The 21,122-nt window shown below is 43.2% G+C and overlaps 1 protein-coding gene across 4 annotated transcripts in view; it reads right to left on the bottom strand.

Moving 5' to 3' along the window:
- Window positions 1-12,361, bottom strand: part of zbtb38 (zinc finger and BTB domain containing 38) — a 54,499-nt gene extending 42,138 nt beyond the window's left edge. The window contains exon 1 of one of the 4 annotated variants that reach the window (XM_080185909.1): window positions 12,244-12,361. Coding sequence is in view for 1 of the 4 variants with exons in the window: in XM_080185908.1 (XP_080042034.1) it covers window positions 12,090-12,107 (18 nt within the window). In the remaining 3 variants the exon portion in view is untranslated. Of the gene's footprint in view, window positions 1-9,354; window positions 9,442-11,414; window positions 11,486-12,089; window positions 12,168-12,243 lie in introns of those variants that run through there. The other 3 variants (XM_080185908.1, XM_080185911.1, XM_080185910.1) reach the window with 3 other exon arrangements.
- Between the last annotated feature and the right edge of the window lie 8,761 nt (window positions 12,362-21,122).

The raw sequence follows: 21,122 nt of genomic DNA on the forward strand, positions 1-21,122 counted from the left end.
ACAGACAGTCACCCAAGGTGGGAATCACACAGTGAAGGGCAGAATTTAAAAAAAGTATTATCCTTAAAATGCGGCAATGAAGGGTTACATTTCCTAAAACTGTGACTATTCAAAAGCACTTCATTGCTTATTAAATATTTTGCCTTGTCCATAGATCTTGAAAAGGTGCTATAGAAATGAAAGACTTTTCCTTCTTTGATGCTTTGACCTTCAGTGTTTTCTGCAATGGGCAAACTACTTAAATGTTTTTACCATTGAAGTCAGTGCATCTATGTGCTGAAACAGTCCAAAACCTGGTCAGCACTGCTGCTTCACAGCTCCAGGAACCTGGGTTAGATTCCCAGCTTGGATGACTGTCTGTGTGGCGTTTGCACATTCTCCTCATGTCTGTGTGGGTTTCCTCTGGGTGCTCCAGTTTCCTCCCACAGTCCAAAATGAGCAGGTTAGGTTGATTGGCCACGCAAAAAAAAAATTGCCCCTAGTATCCTGAGATGTGTAGGTTAGAGCGATTAGTGGGTAAATATGTAAGGATATGGGGGCAGGGCCTGGGTGGGATTGTGGTTGGTGCAGACTTGATGGGCCGAATGGCCTCTTTCTGTACTGTAGGGTTTCTATGATTACCGTCATAGCAAAACTAGTGGATTCAGCATTGTAACTTCTACCAAAAAAAGTGAATTACAAATAGGACACACAATCACCTCATCCACAACCAGGAACACTGAGAACGTTTTGCAGGGATACTCACAAGGTCCAAATATCTGAACCCATGGAATGAGTACAAGGTTTTTTTTTCCAAACACTTCACAATAGTTGTAGTATTTACTATTCATTTGGACCATTTATGAACAATGATTAGAAGCCCTGGTATTCTAGAGCTTTGCTGGTTAAACAATGCAACAGATGTAACAACCGCAAGAGCAGTGTTGGTCGCAATCTTTCCCTAGTCAATTTGTGTTACTCGTGTCTAATACTGTTGCAATGCAACGGTGGGACAACTAGATTGTACAACTAGTATAAAAATGAGTACTCTGCTTAGATTATTCATCCTTATCTCTTTTCTTTTGAATCTCAAACAAATTAAGATTTGCTTCTAATCATCAACTCTATGGTTCAGTGCACTGGTTTATACTTTACACACATCAGGAACTGGTTCAACCCAATGTTATCATAGAATCAATCTACAGTGCAGAAGTCCCATCAAGCCTGCAGCGACAACAATCTTACCCAGGTCCTATCCTGTAACCCCGAATGTTTACCCTCTGAGTCCCCCTGACACTAAGGGGCAATTTATCATGGCCAATCAACTAACCCTCACACCTTGAGTGGGGGAGGAAACCGGAGCACCCAAAGGAAACCCCGTACTCTGCACAGACTGTGATCCTTGATCAGAATTGAACTAGGTTCCTGGGGCTGCGAGGCAGCAATGCTGCCCTGTGTAAACTGCATGCCCCCTTATTGTAACAAAAGGAATGGAATCATTAAAGTAGGAAAAATAAGTATTAGATTCGCTCTGATGTTCCACTGTAGTTCACCCCAGCGATAATTTATCCCACGGAATCTTGAGCTTCATAAGTGAGAGGCATAGAGTACAAAAATAAAAAAAGGTGATGCTTAGGCCAGAGTTAGAATACTCTATTCAGTTTTGAACACTAAACTTTAAAAAGGATGTGAGGTCAGTGGAAAGAGTACAGAGAGATTCATTGGTAAGATAATACCAGAGGGTTTAACCATGAAAAACAACTAGAGAATGTGAAGGCTCCTTTCAGTAGAATAGAGAAAGGTTGAAATTGTTTTCAAATGATGAATCTTTTTGATAAGGTGTGCGCTGGTTGCCAAATCATTAACTAGAGTGATGTGAGTTCAGCACGAAAAAGAATGAAGGAAAAGCTGTGACTTTTTGTTTTTAAGAAACACATTAGGACATGAATGTTAGAAAACAAAAGAGTGGTGGAAGCAGAATCCATAATAGATTTTAAAAACAAAACACCATTAAAAACAATTAAAGGGTAGTTGGAAATGTCAGGACAATGTGAATGTGAATAGCTGCTTCTAGACAGTCAACATAGGCAGAATAGCCTCCGCCCACATGGCACAATGATATAGCCATTTGGTAGTACTGAGTATTGCTGTTAAAAACAACATTTTGTCAAAAGTTTTTGTCATGTGCTCATCAGGACAAATTGCAAAATACCAATCCAAGGGAAACATCAAATTTATACCATATGAAAATATAGTGCTTATTGGTTGGCACTGGACTCTTATTAGTAGAAGAATTGTCATGGAGAATGCACCAGTTGATGGCGACTGACATTTAACTGCCAAGCATAGTTTGAAATTTAAATCAGACAGCTTGTCTTTGATTGCTTCATTCTTTGGCAATACTGTGACCAAAGAACAGTTTGTTTTAATGGGCTTCATCCTATGCTCAAATTCATCTTTGAAATGGAGCAGTCAAATTTCCCTTGCCGTACTGGTTAAGAAATATGACGGGGGTTCTCTACCACAATTTATTGTGAGCTCGTCTTCACAAATCAAAACCGCATAGGGATTTTTGCAACTTTGTAAATGGGCCTGAGTAATTTGCACACAATGCAAGCTTGATGCTAAAGTAGGATGCAAAAACACCCTGTGGGATAATGGCCACCACGATTAGATCAGTTTGCATTGTAGACTATGCAAATTCATTACCAGGTCTAAGGCTGTCACTTTTGACCGAGAGATGCCAAGTTTACCATGGATTACGGACGAGTACGGATGGCAACCTTGCTCAAAAAGTTGAGCAACAAGAGAAGCCAGCTGTTTCACGCCATGACTATGCGGTAGCAACACAGTGCTGTTCACCATTAACAGGAAGCTGCTGCAAAGCCAAAAAAGATGGTGTTCTGCCTATTATACAAAATGAATTTTAGAACCAATGTGATGCCACAAAGACTAGTGAATCATATCAAACAGCAGGTCCCTTCTACTGTTCGCAGTTGGCAAGGTACAGATCATACCCAACCAGCCCTGCCTGCAAACCTCAAAATGCAGTGTCCAACATTAGATGCGATTCTGCAATTGGACAACATTTGCTAAATAATCCTCAGTGTCTTAAGAATTATGCTGACAACCAATTTAAGATTGTCAGTCGGGCTTGCAGTGTGGCGCATTTGTATTTCTTTTGGAAACTATATATATTAAATACACAGTGCGCTATTTGCAGTTGGAAACACCATGCACACACACCGCACCTATTTCAGTTAGCTGGTTCATTCCTCAGGGCAATGTCTCAACTAATCAGAGTCAAACTGCCTGGTTTAAATTCAAACAATGCTTAGTAGTTAACAGTCAGTCACCGTCAACTGGTGCATTCCCCATAGCAACACCTCTACCAGAGTCCACCTGCCAACCAATCAGCATTCTCTTCTCACAGAATACAAGTTTGTTGTTTTCCCACATTGTTATTCTTGCAATTTGTCCTGATGGGTCGAAAAGGTCTGACAAAATACCTCAGTTTCCAGCAAGAATTTATTATATCTCAAACATTATTTAAGAAGGGTGCCAGGCAAAAGGCAGGGAATTATAGGCTGGTTAGTTTAACGTCTGTTGTAGGTAAAATGTTAGAATACGTCATCAAGGAGGAAATAGCGAGGCATCTCGAGGGGAATTGCTTGATAGAGCAGACGCAGCACGGTTTTGTTAAGGGGAAGTCGTGTCTGACAAATTTATTGGCGTTCTATGAGGATGTGTCTAGGGCGGTGGATAGAGGAGAGCCGGTGGATGTGGTCTTTCTTGATTTTCAGAAGGCGTTTGACAAGGTACCTCACAAGAGGTTATTGCAGAAGGTAAGGGGGCATGGAGTTGGAGGTAGGGTGTTAGCGTGGATAGAGGATTGGTTGTCAAATAGGAGGCAGAGAGTGGGGGTTAATGGGTGCTATTCGGATTGGCAGTTGGTGACTAGTGGAGTGCCTCAGGGGTCGGTGCTGGGGCCTCAGCTATTTACCATTTATACAGATGATCTGGAGGAGGGAACCGAGCGTATGGTGTTGAAATTTGCTGATGACACCAAGATTGGTGGAACGGCAAATTGCGCGGAGGGTGTGGAGAGTCTGCAGAAAGATCTAGATAGGCTGGGCGAATGGGCCAGGAACTGGCAAATGGAATTTAATGTTGGCAAGTGCGAGGTGGTCCACTTTGGTAGGAATAATGGTAGGAAGGACTATTACTTACGTGGCGAAAAACTGCAGCAGGCGATGGTGCAGAAGGACCTCGGGGTCCTTGTGCATGAGTCGCAAAAACCCAGCCTGCAGGTGCAGCAGGTGGTCAGGAAGGCTAATGGGATGCTGGCCTTCATAGCGAGTGGGATTGAATATAAAAGTAGGGAGGTTTTGCTGCAGCTGTATAGGGCATTGGTGAGGCCGCAGCTGGAGTACTATGTGCAGTTTTGGTCGCCGCACTTACGCAAGGATATTTTGGCCTTGGAGGGAGTGCAGAGGAGGTTTACTAGGCTGATTCCGGAGTTGAGGCGGTTGAGCTATGAGGAGAGACTGAATAAACTAGGCTTGTACTCGTTAGAGTTTAGAAGAATGAGGGGAGATCTCATTGAGATGTATAAGATGATGAATGGGATGGATAGGATAGAGGTGGAGAGACTCTTCCCGCTCAAAAAAGACAGTAGGACTAGGGGGCACAGCCTCAAGATAAAGGGGGGGCGGTTTAGAACGGAGTTGAGGAGGAACTTCTTCACTCAAAGGGTGGTGAATCTCTGGAATTCTCTGCCCGTTGAAGTGGTGGAGGCTGCCTCGCTAAATATTTTTAAGACCCGGGTTGATGGGTTTTTGGTAAGCGAGGGGATTAAGGGTTATGGGGAGAGGGCGGGAAAGTGGAACTGAGCCACGACAGATCAGCCATGATCTTATTGAATGGCGGGGCAGGCTGGAAGGGCTAGATGGCCTACTCCTGCTCCTAGTTCTTATGTTCTTATAAACTGGAGCTAACTTTTCGATGTCTGCCCTTATTCTGGTTGTTCTAGTCTCACTCAGTTTGCCACATAAGGGATACTCAAAGCCATATTTTTACAGAAGATATCTTTCCAATTAAGCTCATTTCGTACAGTAAATGTTCTTTAGCTTAGAGGATGGTGTACAGCAGCTACTTAATAAAACAGCTGCTATAATTAAGAATGCAAATTAGGATCTGACAACAGAATCTCATAGTATTCGCATCTTTGACACTCCTGGATTATATTCAGTCAGGAGCTCATTATTTTGTCAAACAACAATCCCAGCTCTACAAATAAATGCTATAATATAATTTTCCAATTCTGTAAATTGGTAATATGCACCCCACACACTGCAACATGCAATTTCTCATGTCTCAATACTTCTAAACTTGTATGATCAAGAGGTCAGGATATAAAAAAAAAACCACCTTCTTAAATGGTGCCCCCCAGCCACTTGGCTTTTGGGGTAAATCACTTTCACATATGAGCTGTGAATTAATCATGTCGCATCCACAGATGTTGACCTATTTGTTTGTACGTGTTTATCTTTGTGACATTACATCTAAAACTGGTGAATTTCAACCAAATAACCAAGAGAGTGAGAAATTGATTCAACTGCCACATCTCTATCATGTGGAGTCCGAAAACAGAAACTTCTTTTGTGAATGATATGGAGATGCCAGCGTTGAACTGGGGTGGGCACAGTAAGAAGTCTCACAATACCAGACTAAAGTCCAACGGGTTTATTAGGAATCACAAGCTTTTGGAACGCCGCTCCTTCATCAGGTGATTCTTTTCTGCTCAGCGATTTTGTCGTGTGTCTTGAAGGCTGACTCGGAGAATGCTTACCCAAAGATCAGAGGCTGAAGGCCCTTGAGTGCTGAAGTGTTTCCTGACAGGAAGGGAACACTCCCGCCCACATGCATTGCTCGGAAAGCTCGTGATTCCAAATAAACCTGTTGGACTTTAACCTGGTGTTGTGAGATTTCCGTTTTGTGAATGTCGCTGCTTTTGGTTGTTTTATATTTTAACTTGATATCCAAGCTGAATTATATGGGCTTTTGCATTAATTTTAAGTCTGAGCAGGATCAAATTAGCCACTCCTTATATACATCAGACCCAATTCTAACTTCTATAAAGAAGGAAGATAGATGGGATATATAAGTGGATGGACAACTTCACGCTACTACCTCAAGTGAAAATTACCCCAGCCATCTTTTTATCCACCACATCTTCTTGCCAAAGGGAATTTTAATTGTCACAGTCCATGGATCAGTAACTAAAACCTTTGATCAAATTTTGACAACCAATTCTTCAATGGCAAATCTTTTCAGAAATGGAAACTGCATGAATTCAGATAAATTTCCAACAGGTGGACTTCTCCCGCTTGCAGGTTCAGTGCTGGGTGGGAAAGAGAATTCGATGGGTGTCCAGAAATTGGTTTTAGGCTGGCATGAATTTCCCCATGGATATCTTCTGCTGGCGCCTGGCAAGGTGGATTTGGAAACCCGCTGGAGGATCCTATTAAATGGATGGAGATCAAAGTCTGATCAGAAATCCCCCCACTCCCCGTTCTCTGCAACGCCAGGGGGGAAAACACGCCAATCCAGAACATGTCTGGAACAACATGGACTCACCTTAAAAACGCCTGGGGCTGTCCCCTAAGTTCGATATGGAGGCCACCAGCAACTCAGTGTCATAAGGAGGTCCATCTTCCAGCCTCAAGAGATTTCCTGAAGATCCATCTTCTTTTTCAGGAGGTCTTTCATCAGTAGTGGTTTAGTGATGTTGGGCATCAATGTGGCACTCAGATATGATGGCGGGATGCCCGCCTTGCCACAGAATACAGCGCAAAATCCCCAAGTTGGGGGCTGGAAGACACAGTATATAGTGTCCCACGGGCTTTCGCAGTGGGAAACACTCGGGTGGAATTTTCTGCACGGAGTTCTGGTTGGGGGGGTTGCAAGGGGGGGTGGGGTGGGGGGGGGGGGGAGGGGAGGGGGGGTGGGGAGCTGGTACGCAGCTCGCCAACTGTAAAGTTGGCTTTTCTTGCCACGCTGTGCAGCACTCAGTGCAGAAATAATCTGCAGGCATGGCCAAAGCCATCATATGGGCAGGCCAGAAAAAAAAAATGCCAGGAAACTGAAATCTTTAACAAGGGCACCTTGATCTCAGAAAAAAAAGGAAGCCACCTTCCCTAGTCCCCCCAGTGGGAACTCCCTCTCATGGCCCCCCTCCTCATCCCCTCGCAATGCTGGGGGCAACGCCAGGGTATTGCCCTGCTACATTCCTCTACCTTCCCCCCCCCCCCAACTCCTGGGGGCAATACTAACCTGTGCACCCCAGTGGGTTCCCTTCACCTGCTTCCCATTTTTAAAAACTTGTTGTAAACCTCACCAATGTCGCGTTGCGTCAGCGAGACAGGAGATCCCACTGTCGGCTGTGTGGGGGTGGCGGGGGGGGTGGGGGTGGAGAATCATACAGCTGTGAAGCCCTTTATTTACATTACTATTTATTTAAATGAGATTCCTGACCTTTCTGGGCAGGAACTTGGTTAATGTCACTGATGGGGAGAATCTGAAAATGAGCCTGTGCCAGTGAGATTCTCGAACGTGGGCATAAACGCGCTGCCTCTGTTACCACCATGGGACCGGGTCCACCCATTGTTGTAGTAAAGCATTCCTTTCTCAACTCCAATTGGACACAAGTCTTCTGTAAGCTTTGTAATAATTCAAGGAAGTTGGGTGTAACTTCAGAATATTAAATTCTAGAGTGTTGAGTTAATTAGATTTTAGTTGACTTCTTTATGTACAGCAGAATGAATGACCTTCATTTATTTTCTAAAATAATAATTACAAGAGAAAAATCAAGAGGTTTTATAGAGGATCCCAGACACATTTCTGATCCACGTGCACTTTCTGGAATTAATCTGCATGAATATGGTAATACTAAGACTACCACAGCAAATAATAAAATTACCAAAAGTCTTCATTCATCACATTTTATGCCATGTTTCCTACATTAATGTTGTACTTCTATCTAACCTAGCTCACAGACACATACTCTCCTTTGGATAGGTGAAGACTTGACCCCTTGCACCCCTTCCACTCCAACCCCAAACTGCTGTGACATGGTGGCACAGTGGTTAGCACTGCTGCCTCACAAAGCCAGGGTTTGATTCCCGACTTGGGTTACTGTCTGTGAAAAGTCTAGACATTCTCTCCATGTCTGCATGGGTTTCCTCCAGGTGCTCCGGTTTCCTCCCACAGTCTGAAAGACATGTTGGTTAGGTGCATTGCCAATGCTACATTTTCCCCTCAGTGTGCCCAAACAGGCGCTGGAGTGTGGCGACGAAGGGATTTTCACACTAACTTCATTGCAGTGTTAATGTCAGCCTACTTGTGACACTAATAAATAAACTTTAAAATTTCAGCCACTTAGTGTTGAGAGCTGCTCTTGTTAAGCGTCAACTGCAGCACACGTTTCCAAATGGAAAACTGGGATCGGAGATTGTCCTCTCGACTTCCCAGTGGTGGGTTCAGAATTATACAAATAATAAGACCACCACTACCTCTCCCCTCAGCCAAAACGTGTGTAGGGCCTGGGAGATGACGAGAGTAAAACAGAGTGAATTTACCTTTTGTTTTCAAAAAAAGGGTAGTGTTTTATTTACGTACATACATTCTTGAAGTCAACTTCAATTTTTCCTTCTGCCGCTGAGTCATACTGTGTCGACCAAGATTCATATCGGACTGCCGTGGAAGGGTAGATAATTAACCCACACAAAAGGAACGTTTCAGTCTTTCATACAAAAGGAGTAGACTATGTACACAGGTCAAACCATGTGAGGTTGACATATGACTTTGTATTAGTTCACATTGTGGTCTAAATGCTATTGAAAGTGCTGAATGGTGTAACTGCAAGTGCTTCAGCTCAGCACAACGTTGCAACAAACACACACGCATGACCTAGTTCCATAGTACAAGCTGCAGAGCAATTAATTCAGCATTTCTAGCAGTGTCCAAACACTGCTTATACACTGTTTGGGTTTGTAAGCTAAGGCTCCTGTGAAGTCTGCTCGCCAACTCATTGCCATCACTTGCTTCTCCTGTCCCCACCAGCCTGCCTTTGAGCAAATTTAGTTTTGAATGTTAAAGTCAACAGCATCGTGCCCCGTGTATGTTTCAATGCTGAAATGACAGCGCAACAGCAGCAAGAACATTTTAAACAGGTAGTGGCCAAAAACTGAACAGGCCATTCTGCTATATGATCGCGAGAACAGATGCAATCTAATCTGCTTTTTCCCTTCGCATCTCATTTGAGGGATAATTCGACCCGATTACAATTCAATATTGTGTGCGACTGCCACATACCTGTAATGAAGTAAACAGTTAAATAATTCACCATGTCTGACAGCACCATTACCGTGCCACCAATCCGTTTGAGGTCTGCAGCCATTCCCTTGACTTCTGAAGCAATCCCAGTTGTAACAACCGTGCAAAAATTCAGTGCAACCTCTCGATAACACTTCCAGGATCAAATATAATCACTGGTGCTGCTCTCATCACTTTAAAAATAATTGCCATTTTATTACAACCGTGTTACTTTCTGTGAATGGCGGGGGTGGGGGCAAGTGTGACAAATGCTACTCCTTACAGCATAATCACAGTGCTGTGCTGCAAGGCTGCGATCACTCAACCACAGCAGAAAGCAGCCATTTTGAAACCAAGAGCAGAAAAAAGCAGAATTGTCTAATTGTAAAATGGCTGCTGCTGAAAGACTAGCAATTGCAAAATACTGATAGAAATGAACCTCACCCCTCTAAGTTGCGGATACCTTCAAAAGTGGAAGCGGGTAATTTTTATTTCAGTAAATTGCACAGCGAACAGCACTGAGGGGAGTATTTTTTTTTAAAACCCCATAAGTTAGAGGCTATCATTTTGTTAATTTTTCACTTGAACGTCCCAAACTTCTTCAAAACTACATATGTATTTCCCAGTGATCAACGCTGAATGGCGTTTGCCACCCTGTTTTATACTTTATTTGCAAACATTTAGCATTATAATTGGACTGCACCCAGGAGGCTGGCAATTTGACAGATCGATGGCATTGAGTTGGATACTAACAAACATTGTACGTATTTAAAAAGAGAAAAATTAATTTCAAGCATAGAATTGAAGATGTTCTCTTCCTGTCTACTTCACATTACGTAATGCCTTTAATACCACGCAAAGCGCAAATCCCTGAAGTTCAAATTCCCTCTACTTGGGGGTAGCCTTCTTCCATTGCTTCGCCCATTCTGCCAATTTACAGTAATGCACCAGTTCTTTTGTTGCAATGCCAAGTCCACGATGAGCACAGACACAAATGTTGCTAACTGAACAACGTCAAACAATCAAGAAGAATAGGGTGAAATTCAAGTGGATGAAGGAGAAATCTCAAGCTTGGGATGCCAGTGCTGGTTCGAGCTGCTTGGGGCTGACAGGATGCGGTTGTCAAAGAAACGTGTTGTTACGCCGTAGTTATTGGGAGCCAAATGGTGCTTTCAGCACTTGCAGCGGCTAATCACCAAGCAATTGATTTAAAACAAACTATTTGTGCTGCAGGTGAGAAAGCCATTAAATTAGAGGATGGGACAGCTTCCATTGACAATCATAGGATGCAACTATATCATTAGTATAACTTCCACCTTTTCACTCTTGTATTTAGTGGTTGAAAGCACAGCAGGCTGGTTAGATTACAATGAACGACAAGGTGTAGAATAACAATCAGTAAAACATGCACTCAATTCTGATTATGAATTTACTATTAAATACAGCGCCATGATTTTTTTCAGAGCCGTCAAGAACTGAAATGTAAGTGAATGGCTGAGCCTCACAGACGCGCTCCTATCTTTGAAATGCTACATTTCCAATAAAGCATATTTTCTGATAAGAATCAGCCAGTTACGTCTTATACAAAAATGGAAAACTGTCTTCTCAGTGCGTTTCTCTTTTAGCAAGATCCACTGCAGCATTTTTTCTTTAAATGGGCACTTCAAAAGGTTTGTGCTAAAGATGCTGCGCCAGAAACTTCCAGATCAGCAAACACAACGAAAGGACTCAGTATTATATCTTTGCCTTACCTGCTGCTTGTTGTTAATGTTGAATGTAATAGCCCTCCCCGCCCCATCTCCCCAAGCCCTGCGTACATCAGTCTAGAACGAATAACTGTGCATTCTGATGAACAATCAAACTCTTTCAATAAACATCCTTAACCAAGGATACAATGAAAAAGATTTTTTTTTTAAAAGCCAGCTGTACGTAAATATCAAACAGAAAATATTATGCGCCATGCATGTAAATCCTATCTGCGAAGAGGAAACAAAAACATCTAACGCAATCAGAAATATTTTTACAGTTTTCATGCAAAAAAAACACAAAAAGAGACCTACAGACACTGGGCATCTGTCGTGATTACCTTCTTTAAAAAAAAACAAATCAAAACTCTCCAGTTCTCAGGAAGCTGTTGTCGCACTTGTGCTATTTATCGAAGAAACGGGATTCCTGAAAATTCTGCTCGTCAACAGGACTGCTCTGTTAAAATTCCCCGTCTGCAAACCTGTGAAAGCTGTTGCGCGAAGACCATTTCTCCCAGGGCTCAGAGCCTGAAGCTGACTACTGCAAAGGCCACTTGTCACACTAGGTGAGAATCAACCCATGATATCACTGTTGAAAATACCAGTCAGAAACATACAAGCGGTGGTACACAATGTGCACCACTGCTAAAAATAGACTCGTTGCATCTGCTATCTGAACATAAACCTAGATCTAGAAATTCAAATCTGAACTCTGGTGAAAACCGAAAGAAACGATATTTGTACGGAGAGTTATCCAGCAACACCAATGGCATTACAATGCAAGAAATTTTTTTTAAAAAACAATCTCAGTGCAAACAGCCTCAGTAAAGGTACTTGGATGATATTTAAGTAATCTAATACTTTGAGCTATATGCTTTATGAAGCATTTTTTTTTAAATAAAAGGATTATCTACTTTATGTTGCAATGCAGTCCTGACTATACTCACCAGTGCTGTCAAGGCAACGTATGCACAGTATTTACATACTCACATTTGAAACACAGGGCATCGGACACAGTTATCAATACATGGCACATTCGGAAAAGAAGCAGTATTAAACCTGCCTGCCATTTTTGGTTTGCAGTAGTAAGCTTAGTCCTGCTGTATACTGCACCATAGCTAGGGAAGGGGGAGGGGCAGCTCACCTTAAATTCAGTAGCTGTCAACTACATGGTGCTGATTCAAATGGATAGGAGGCAACAGTGAAAACGCTGTCGTGCACTGATGATGCAAGATGAACCCCGATCACCAAATTAAAAAAAAAATTAAAAGGCAGTGCTACCAAATTCTGCTGTGATGGGAAAACAGGCACACCGCACACACTTGAAACTGACTGCTTCCTGTCCAGTCAGTCTGCCTCACAGCTCAGCTCGAAAAACCCAGTACTTTATCGCGAATGCAGTGCAAAAAAAAAGAATGGCAGGAGCATCACCATTAGGTGGAAGTATTTGACAGAAAGAGGCGATCCTGGGCTGCGTTCGCCAATTTAATACAGATCTTGTATCTCGCACCGAATCCCAAAGCAAATATCGGAACGTTTTAGATTCGCCGTGAAAAGCCAAGATCTTAAAAACCTTCAGTTCCTTGATTTCTCTGCTGCGATGCTATAATTAATCGGTCTATTTCTGCACCGACAACCACTGAGGCAGAATCTCATGTCACATGAGCAGTCATTGGTGTTTGCAGAACATATTTAATATGGAAACAGAAGCCTTGCAAATTTCTGCAGGGTTGCACTGCCACAAGATACCAGGGTGCATTGTAAAATTCTATTTCCTTTTGATTCTTTGCAAATGATTAGATTTGTTTTTTTTAAATATATATAAAGAAAAACCCAAATATTAATTGAAAATTTAACTGACATCATGGTTGCTTTACTCCGGGTCTCTCGAGCATGAAAGTAATTACTGTGCCGTTGAAAAAAAACTGTTTAAAATATTGTGACCTAAATAGCCACTGGGAGTTTAAACAACACACAGCGAGTAAGAAAGCTTGTAAAAGAGGAAGAATATGTTGCTAAGCCAGTTCTCAAGTGCCACATTATTACAGCTGTAATCTCCTTTGGGTTACCTTCATTAATGCCCTGGTGAAAGAAGGGAGAGTCTCAAACCGACATCATCAAAGCCTGCGGTGATGCAACTGAGTGTCTAATTAACTATATGTTGTCAGGAAGGGAGAATATGCATATCAACAACAACCACTGATAATACACTGAAAAAGCTGACGTTTGGACAGAACTGATTTAAAATCCGTATATCAGAATGTTCAAACCTTTTCACGAGGAAAATTGAGATGCCCGTGAGGAAGTGCATGAGTGACAGATCTGGGCCGCCTACTACTGCTACCTCTGTCACCTCTCTTTCTCTAACTTTACATTAGGACATTGCCATTCCTTTTTTTTTATTCATTCGTGGGATGTAGGCATTGCTGGCTGGGCCAACATTTATTGCCCATCCCTAACTGCCCTTGAACTGAGTGGCCCCCCCAGCCATTTCAGAGGGCATCTTTAAGTGTCAGCCCAATTGCTGTGGCTCTGGAGTCATATTAAGCTAGATCGCATAAAGATGGCAGATTTCCTTCTCTAAAGGGCATTAGTGAGCCAGATGGGTTTTTTTTATGACAATCGACAATGGGTTGATGGTCATCGTTAGACTTTTAATTCAAATTCCACCAGCTGCCACGGTGGGATTCGAACCTGGATCGCCAGACTATTATCCTGGGTCTCTGGATTACTAGTCTAGCAACAATCCCACTACGTTACCGTTCATAACATGGATCTCAACTCTACTCCTCCCTCTACTAGTCAATGTTCCTCATTGTCCCTTAAGTAAATGTGCCGCATTCTAGGAGTGCACAATTCTTGATATTACAAAAATTCCCTGCCACAGCCTTACAGTACTGCAACAGTGGGTGAGAGGGTTATGGAGCTGGATACAGCTTGGATAACCTGATGTTAAAGTTAACCAGACTCAAAACATGATCTTAATGTAGGCACCACTCCTGTTTGAGCCAGCTTATTGGCCAACAGAAATGATGCAATCCTTCACGGACAGTTTCACTGGCCAACTGTACTCATGTGTTTATAGATTGACGTGATTCTGGACCAATATAAGTGAGGTTTTACTTTTGACACAATTCTATTCATACAATAGTGACAAGAACCAGCATAAATAACCAAATGCAGAGCTTTCTACTCATTAAGCTTAGCTCCATAATAAACATTAGTGTTAGTACAGAATCTTGTTGCCAGTAAGGAGTCCCTATCATTTGAAGGCAGCCTCCCTTGAATGTTTACAGTTAAACAGCAAGGTCAGCAACATCATTATTGCTAGTACTGTGATATTACACTCCTCCAAGTTGTGATGCTGCGTTGTAGAACACAATGCTCGTTAAAGGGGACAAAGACAAAGCAGTAGGATAATGTTAGGAGAGTTAGTTTCAATGCAGGCCCACACAGAGAGAAAGTGACTATTTCATTGCAATATCAGCCTCTCGCATCCTGTTCCTGGACAAACCTTATGCGTCCTTCTCCTACTTGTAAGGCTGCAGAAGCCAGGCCTTCACAGATATGCAGGATGCCACTTCATGCAGAGACCTGCAGCGGGATTTTACAGCCTCACTCATCCCAAGAGCCGTAAAATCCCACCCAAAATCAACTGACCTTCCCATTGTTTGCCCCTCGCCCACTCCAATTCCCATGACAGGCGGGGCAGTAAAATTCCGGCCCTGGATACAACTGTGTGGGATAGGCCTCCTTCATTTATTTTGCTAAAACCAGATCTTTAACACTTGGAGACCTACATTTTGGAGATATATAATTCCAAAGTTCACAAACCCACAGCTTGCTTGCACTTAGGAGTGCAACTAATGAAGGGAGAACTGACCATCTCAAATAAGTACCTTGAGAGGAAATCAGACAGGTAAGAGTTTCTGACCACAGTCTCAAACTGACAAACAACAACATCAAAGATGTGTATTTAATGAAATGTAGATAATATGAATCTTTTTCTATTGATTCATGGGACATGGGCAACACTGGCTGGTCAGCATTTATTGCCCATCCTTAGTTGCCCTTGGAGGATCATTGAGAGTCAACCTCATTGCTGTGGCTCTGGAGTCACATGTAAGCCAGACCAGGATTGGAGGATTGCGGATGTGGTTCCTTTATTCAAGGAAGGGAGAAGAGATAGCCCAGGAAATTACAGACCAGTTCTAGCCTAACTTGTGACTAATAAATAAACAAAAAGCACGAGGACCCAACTTTTCTCTCCCTGCTCCCAAAACGTGCGTTAAAAAGGTGTGATGGATACGCAAAGGTCCGCGCAAACTGTTTGTTCACAATCTGCTCCTAAAAACAAACATCACTGGTGACTTTTTGTACATCAAGAGGGAACAGAAACTGTAAGCTTTGTGCACATGGATGTCAGAAAGCTCTGCATTCAAATTGCAATAGGTGCAGAGGGCAGACTGCTTGCAGACTCAGTGCTACTAATTCCCCTGCTTTCAGTTTAATGTTAAGCTGATAATGCCTGGAAAGGCCTTTCTTTAAAAAAAAAATGGGTTTGTAGCTTCAGGACTTGTTGCAAAATATGGTTAACCATGGCACACTTAGTGATGGAAGTTATGTTCAGCACTATCCTTAGCCCTCTTGTGATAAAGGTAACTTGGCAACAAATACAAGGACTGACAGCCACAAATCCCCTTGACATCAGGCAGCAGCCCACAAGATGTCGCTACACTGCAGCACCGTCTTGAAACCTTGGTGTTGGTTCCTTTCATAGAAATCCTACAGTACAGAAAGAGGCCATTCAGCCCATTGAGTCTGCACTGACCGCAATCCCACCCAGGCCCTACCCCCACATCCACACATTTTTTAACCCACTAATCCTCTAACCTATGCATCTATGGTCAATTTAGCATGGCCAATCAACCTAAACCGCACATCTTTGGACTGTGGGAGGAAACCGGAGCACCCGGAGGAAACCCACGCAGACATGAGGAGAACGTGCAAACTCCACACAGACCGTGACCCAAGCCGGGAATCGAACCCAGGTCCCTGGAGCTGTGAAGGAGCAGTGCTAACCACTGTGCTACTGTGCCGCCCAGGCTGAGGAACTGCCCAAACTTTCTGTTGCAGCCAATAATGCACCCTGAAACACGTCCTCTTGATGCTTCCTTTATTTTAATTCACCCCAAGAAGAAGATTGGGCTACGAGCCCTCGGTTGTGCCTGAACACACATGCTTTGCACTCAATTCTCTCAGACATCAACAGAAGGAGAAAAGTGACCTTCAGAGCACACGAGCCGACATCAGAATATCAGTGCTTTTTTCTAAACTAATTTATGGACAGTTAAAAAGTGACTTTGTAAATTAAAAGCACCAAAAAGTAAAAAGCAGCAGAGATATTAATCTTATTTAACTCTTTCACACTTACAGTATCCTTCTGGGAGTTTATCCATTCAGCTTATTGGAACTTTTTTTTTGCAACGGCGTGTGTGATTTGCCACTGAGAAAAGGGATGGGCACATACATCTTCCTCAGTCTCCATACTCAGCTCCATTTGAGCCCAGCTAACTGAATTCAAAGCACAAACCAGTCAAAATTGATCTCCTGACAATCATAGTTTCTTAATGAGTGAGAAGTGAGAAAGGGAATAAAATGTCATCCAATACCATCGAGATGTTTCAGCAACAAAGCAGGGCTTTGTAAATGCAAGCTTTTGTGTCTGCTGCTGTCATTAGGAAGAGATTTATCAGGGTTACTGGCCAGCACTGAAGCCCGTAACAGGCTCCATCCACATCTGCAGGAATTTAAGATTCGCGGCACCACTGTGATGGTCTGGTTAGTCTCAATTCTAAGAGCCTCATGCAAACTATTCACACACACAAAAAAAAAATCTGTGTGGATGGTAAACTGCAGGATTCCTCAATAAAACAATGTTTCCCAACAAGGTGGGTTGGTGCACAGTGGGAGAATCAGTCTATGTTCTCCTTACACATCAGTTGCACGTGACTGACCACTGAACAGAATCAAAAATAACTTTAGGTGCCCAGGATCCGGGGTGGAGCTGGTCACACTGGGATTCTTCATGTTTGCACTGACCTTTGAAATTCTGTGGGGAGGGGAAAGGGCAGATGTTCCCTTCCCCCATCATGTGACTGTCTAGGGACATCTTGGGCCTTCTGGAAATGCAATTGACAAGCTCAGAGGCACTCTCACTGAGAGCCAATGCAAATTCTTTAACAGCACCTAAGAGATCCCAACTCAGGGGAATGATAATCAATCACTGATGTAGTCCATTACCTTTCCCAAGGATTTCCAACATGCAGTGTAATAGAAGATGTCAAGAGCAGAAGTTTCATTAGGTCCACCCAGACGCTCTATCCACTTGAGCGCTACGTGACAACTCCAACATTCTAGATGGCATTTCAAAGCAGTTGATGCAACGCCATTGCGTGCATAATGTGCTGCGCTACCCAATAGGCAAATTACCCTGCATTTAAACATCTGAGCCCCCTCTAAGGAACATTGGGGCCTGGGACGGCAGATTTGAGTGGCATAATTTTCCCAGATTGGAGCTGTTCTCACTCGGACTGATGAAACTTCGGTTCCTTACTATTTTTGATGGCCCTGCTTTCTTACTGAACCAGAATCCCACTCCATGCCCCGGCCCCACTATTTTATATTTGATTTCTTTCCTATATTGGTGGTGTCTAAGGAGCTTGTTGTGGCATTCATTACTTTGGGGCCATCTAATGTCTTCTTTTTCAGTCTGTCAAAATAGGTCCAAAGTAAAGCCCACGTCAGCCTCTCATGAATGACAGTTTTCTTCCTCTAAACCACAGCTTTCTGTGATGTTGTATTCTGGAGTTTCCATCTTCCTTTACTTTAAATGATTGAAACAGTTAAAACCATATGCATGGTGTTTGAAATTTTTTGGGATGTGTGAAGTTTGCACATTCTCCCCATGTCTGCGTGGGTTTCCTCCGGGTGCTGCGGTTTCCTCCCACAGTCCAAAGATTGTGCGAGTTAGGTGGATTGGCCATACTAAATTGCCCCTTAGTGTCAGAGATCTAGCTAGGATTAATGCATGGGGTTATGGGGATGGGGCCTGGGTGGGCTTGTAGTCGGTGCAGACTTGATGGGCTAAATGGCCTCCTTCTGCACCTGTAGAATTCTATGATCCTATGAAATTTATTTCCCTGTTTAGCGAAACTCAAATTGTGAGGTTTTGTACCTTCTGTTTTGTTCTTAATATTTCTTCAAATTCTTTGAGCTTTCAAGTTAAAACAGTTTTCACTTAGACTTTCCCCAGACTTTCAGCAAAAAGTAGCCTCACGTTATGTGGTCCGAGTTATGCCAAATAATCCACCTGAATGCCGGGTAGATTATAGTTCCCAGGGTGAAGAGTAGGGAATCAGCTATTAAGAGTTTGATCTCATTGACTTTTCCCACACTGCAAAATCTAGCCCTTATCAAGGAGTACTATGGTTTTTGTTTTAAACTGAGCCAATCCCCTAAATTCTAAACAAGGGTGGAATTTTCCTTTCCAGCTTGAGTCCCCTGATGGAGGCGTGAACTAGGAGGATTTCCTGCTGCAGAAGATGGTGGGAAGTTCCGCAGAATCACGTGATGTTAGCCTTATTAATTGGGCAATCAGAGGTGTTCTGATGTTTTGGGCTGAGGGCCAGTTGGATGGTGTACAACCCACTGTCATTGAAGGGCCGGTACTGTGCTGTACTGTTCTATGTTTCTATATGTTTCTATATCCAGATTGAAAAGGTGCCCAACACAAACTTACCCACCACTGAAGGAGGACACGGCTTGCCAATCCCAGGAAGTTCTGCCCCCCAGGTGCAGTGACACATCCCTTGAAATCCTGCTCAATGCAGCGGAGGCCAGGAGGGACACCCTCTACCCAGAGGCTGGAAAGAGGAGGGTGAGCTATGTGACCAATCCTGTGGAGGTCTACAGGTTGGTCAATACCCAGGGCCCTTCGCCAGACAACTGCCCTGCAGTGTCAGAAACAGATTAATGATCTCATCTGTGTCTCCAGTGGAAGTGAACCTTCAATTGCTCACACTTACTTCACTGAATGGTAGATGAGACATGAGCCTTAGTAACAAGGGCACCATCTATGCCGTACATACATAAAAAGAGCTACTCAACATGATAAAAGGTTGCAATCCAAAACATCACATTTAGTCAATAGGTGGAGACACCGTTGTGGGTCTCTGACCCTTCTACACAGACAGCTCAGTCTGCGAGTGGGTTAGACATTGAGGGCACTAGCAAGCCCTGCTAATGATGGGCCTCTGTGAACCTTACCCTACCATCCGCATGGGGTCAGCGCTCTGGAGGTTGCACAGAACCCTTGTGGACAACCGGCACTGCATCAATCACAGGGTGCACAATCCAGTAGATTATTTGTAGGAGTGAACGATACCCAATTGCTCTCAACCCATCTTCTTTCAACAGGTCGGGGGGAGTGACCTCAGGAATTCAGGGAGCAGGCAGGGACTGCTTTGTTCAAAACAGTTTGCGGGCATTTAGAGGAGACACAATCCCAATTGCGAACTCAAAACATTGAGCAAACGCAGACCAGAGTGGAGGGGGATGTTGCAATTCCGCAATAGAAACTCAAGTGATCAGGTTGTCACATTAAAACAAAATCACAACTCATCTCTCCTAATCAGCGGCAACTAATATCAGAAACATTTCATTCATTTTGCAACCCTGGCCATCTGCAAGATAGCGGAAGCTTCTTCTTAAATTGAAAATTAGTTGATTTTCGGCACCAGTTTCAAGCAGAAACAACGGTCCAGTTAAATGAGGGCAACACTTGGTATTCCATGCGTCTAATTTGATGCTCTCTGAACATGAGTGAAGCAAGGCTGAAGACAGCTGGTATGTCTTTTCATGAGATACAGAATACACAAGTTAGCAGTGCTCTGGTTTGAAAAAAAAAACCCAGCTGTAAATAAAAAGTCACACAGATGATTACGTCTCACCGGTGGGGACGCCATCTCTGTTATTATTGGAGAACTGCACCTCACCAAGATCAAGAAGCACTTGACCCATTTACAACACAGCCGATTAGGTCACAGCATGTCTAGGGTACATTGAGCTATGCCAACACTTAGTGCCAGCCAGATTCAAGTGGAGCCCAACAGTTGCTGTTTCGCCCAAGTTGATTCATGTGGATATTTTCTGTCACAATTAGTTTGCTGTGACGCAGTATAAGCAACTTTGACATAATTTCTCGCATTTTCGTCGTTTGCTGCCTTTATTGCAGTTATGGTTTTTGCATTTTTCCCTCCCAAGTCCCGTTACCTAAAGTAAAACCATGCAGAAAGATCCATAATGGATACGAGTGTGACTTACACCCTGCCAGTCATGAAACAACCATTATTGAGTGCTGAAAATTAATTACAAATATTTCAATACAGGGTACTTGTTCTCAAGCCTCTAAATAATTTGAAAACAGTACCGACTAGGCAGGCCATTCATCCCATGTAGCAAATCCTTCCATTGGAACCCATTGTTCTACAGCGCACAATTGTTGTCTGAATGATGCCAGTGTTTCGCTTCCATTAATTTACTTGGATCTCTCTATATGCCTATTTGGACCTAAACTGTGTCCAAATCTTAAAGTTTATTTATTAGTGTCACAAGTAGGCTTGCATTAACACTGCAATGAAGTTACTGTGAAAATCCCCATGTCGCCACACTCTAGCGCCTGTTCAGGTACACGGAGGGAGAATTTAGCATGGGTCAATGCGCCTGACCATTACTTCTTTCCGACTGTGGGAGGAAACTGGAGCACCCAGAGGAAACACACGTAGACACAGGGTGAGCATGCCGATTCCGCACAGACAGTGACCCAAGCCGGGAATCGTACTCGGGTCTCTGGCGCTGTGAGGCAGCAGTGCTAACGACTATGCCACAATGCTGCCCCTATCTAAAGTTAGAGCTTGAAGTAAAGTGACCGAGATGAAGCAGGATTAGAGGTGTAAAGAAAGA

Source organism: Carcharhinus amblyrhynchos, chromosome 3 (genome assembly GCF_965287045.1).
Source record: "Carcharhinus amblyrhynchos chromosome 3, sCarAmb.v2.hapA, whole genome shotgun sequence".
NCBI classification, from domain to species: Eukaryota; Metazoa; Chordata; class Chondrichthyes; order Carcharhiniformes; family Carcharhinidae; genus Carcharhinus; species Carcharhinus amblyrhynchos.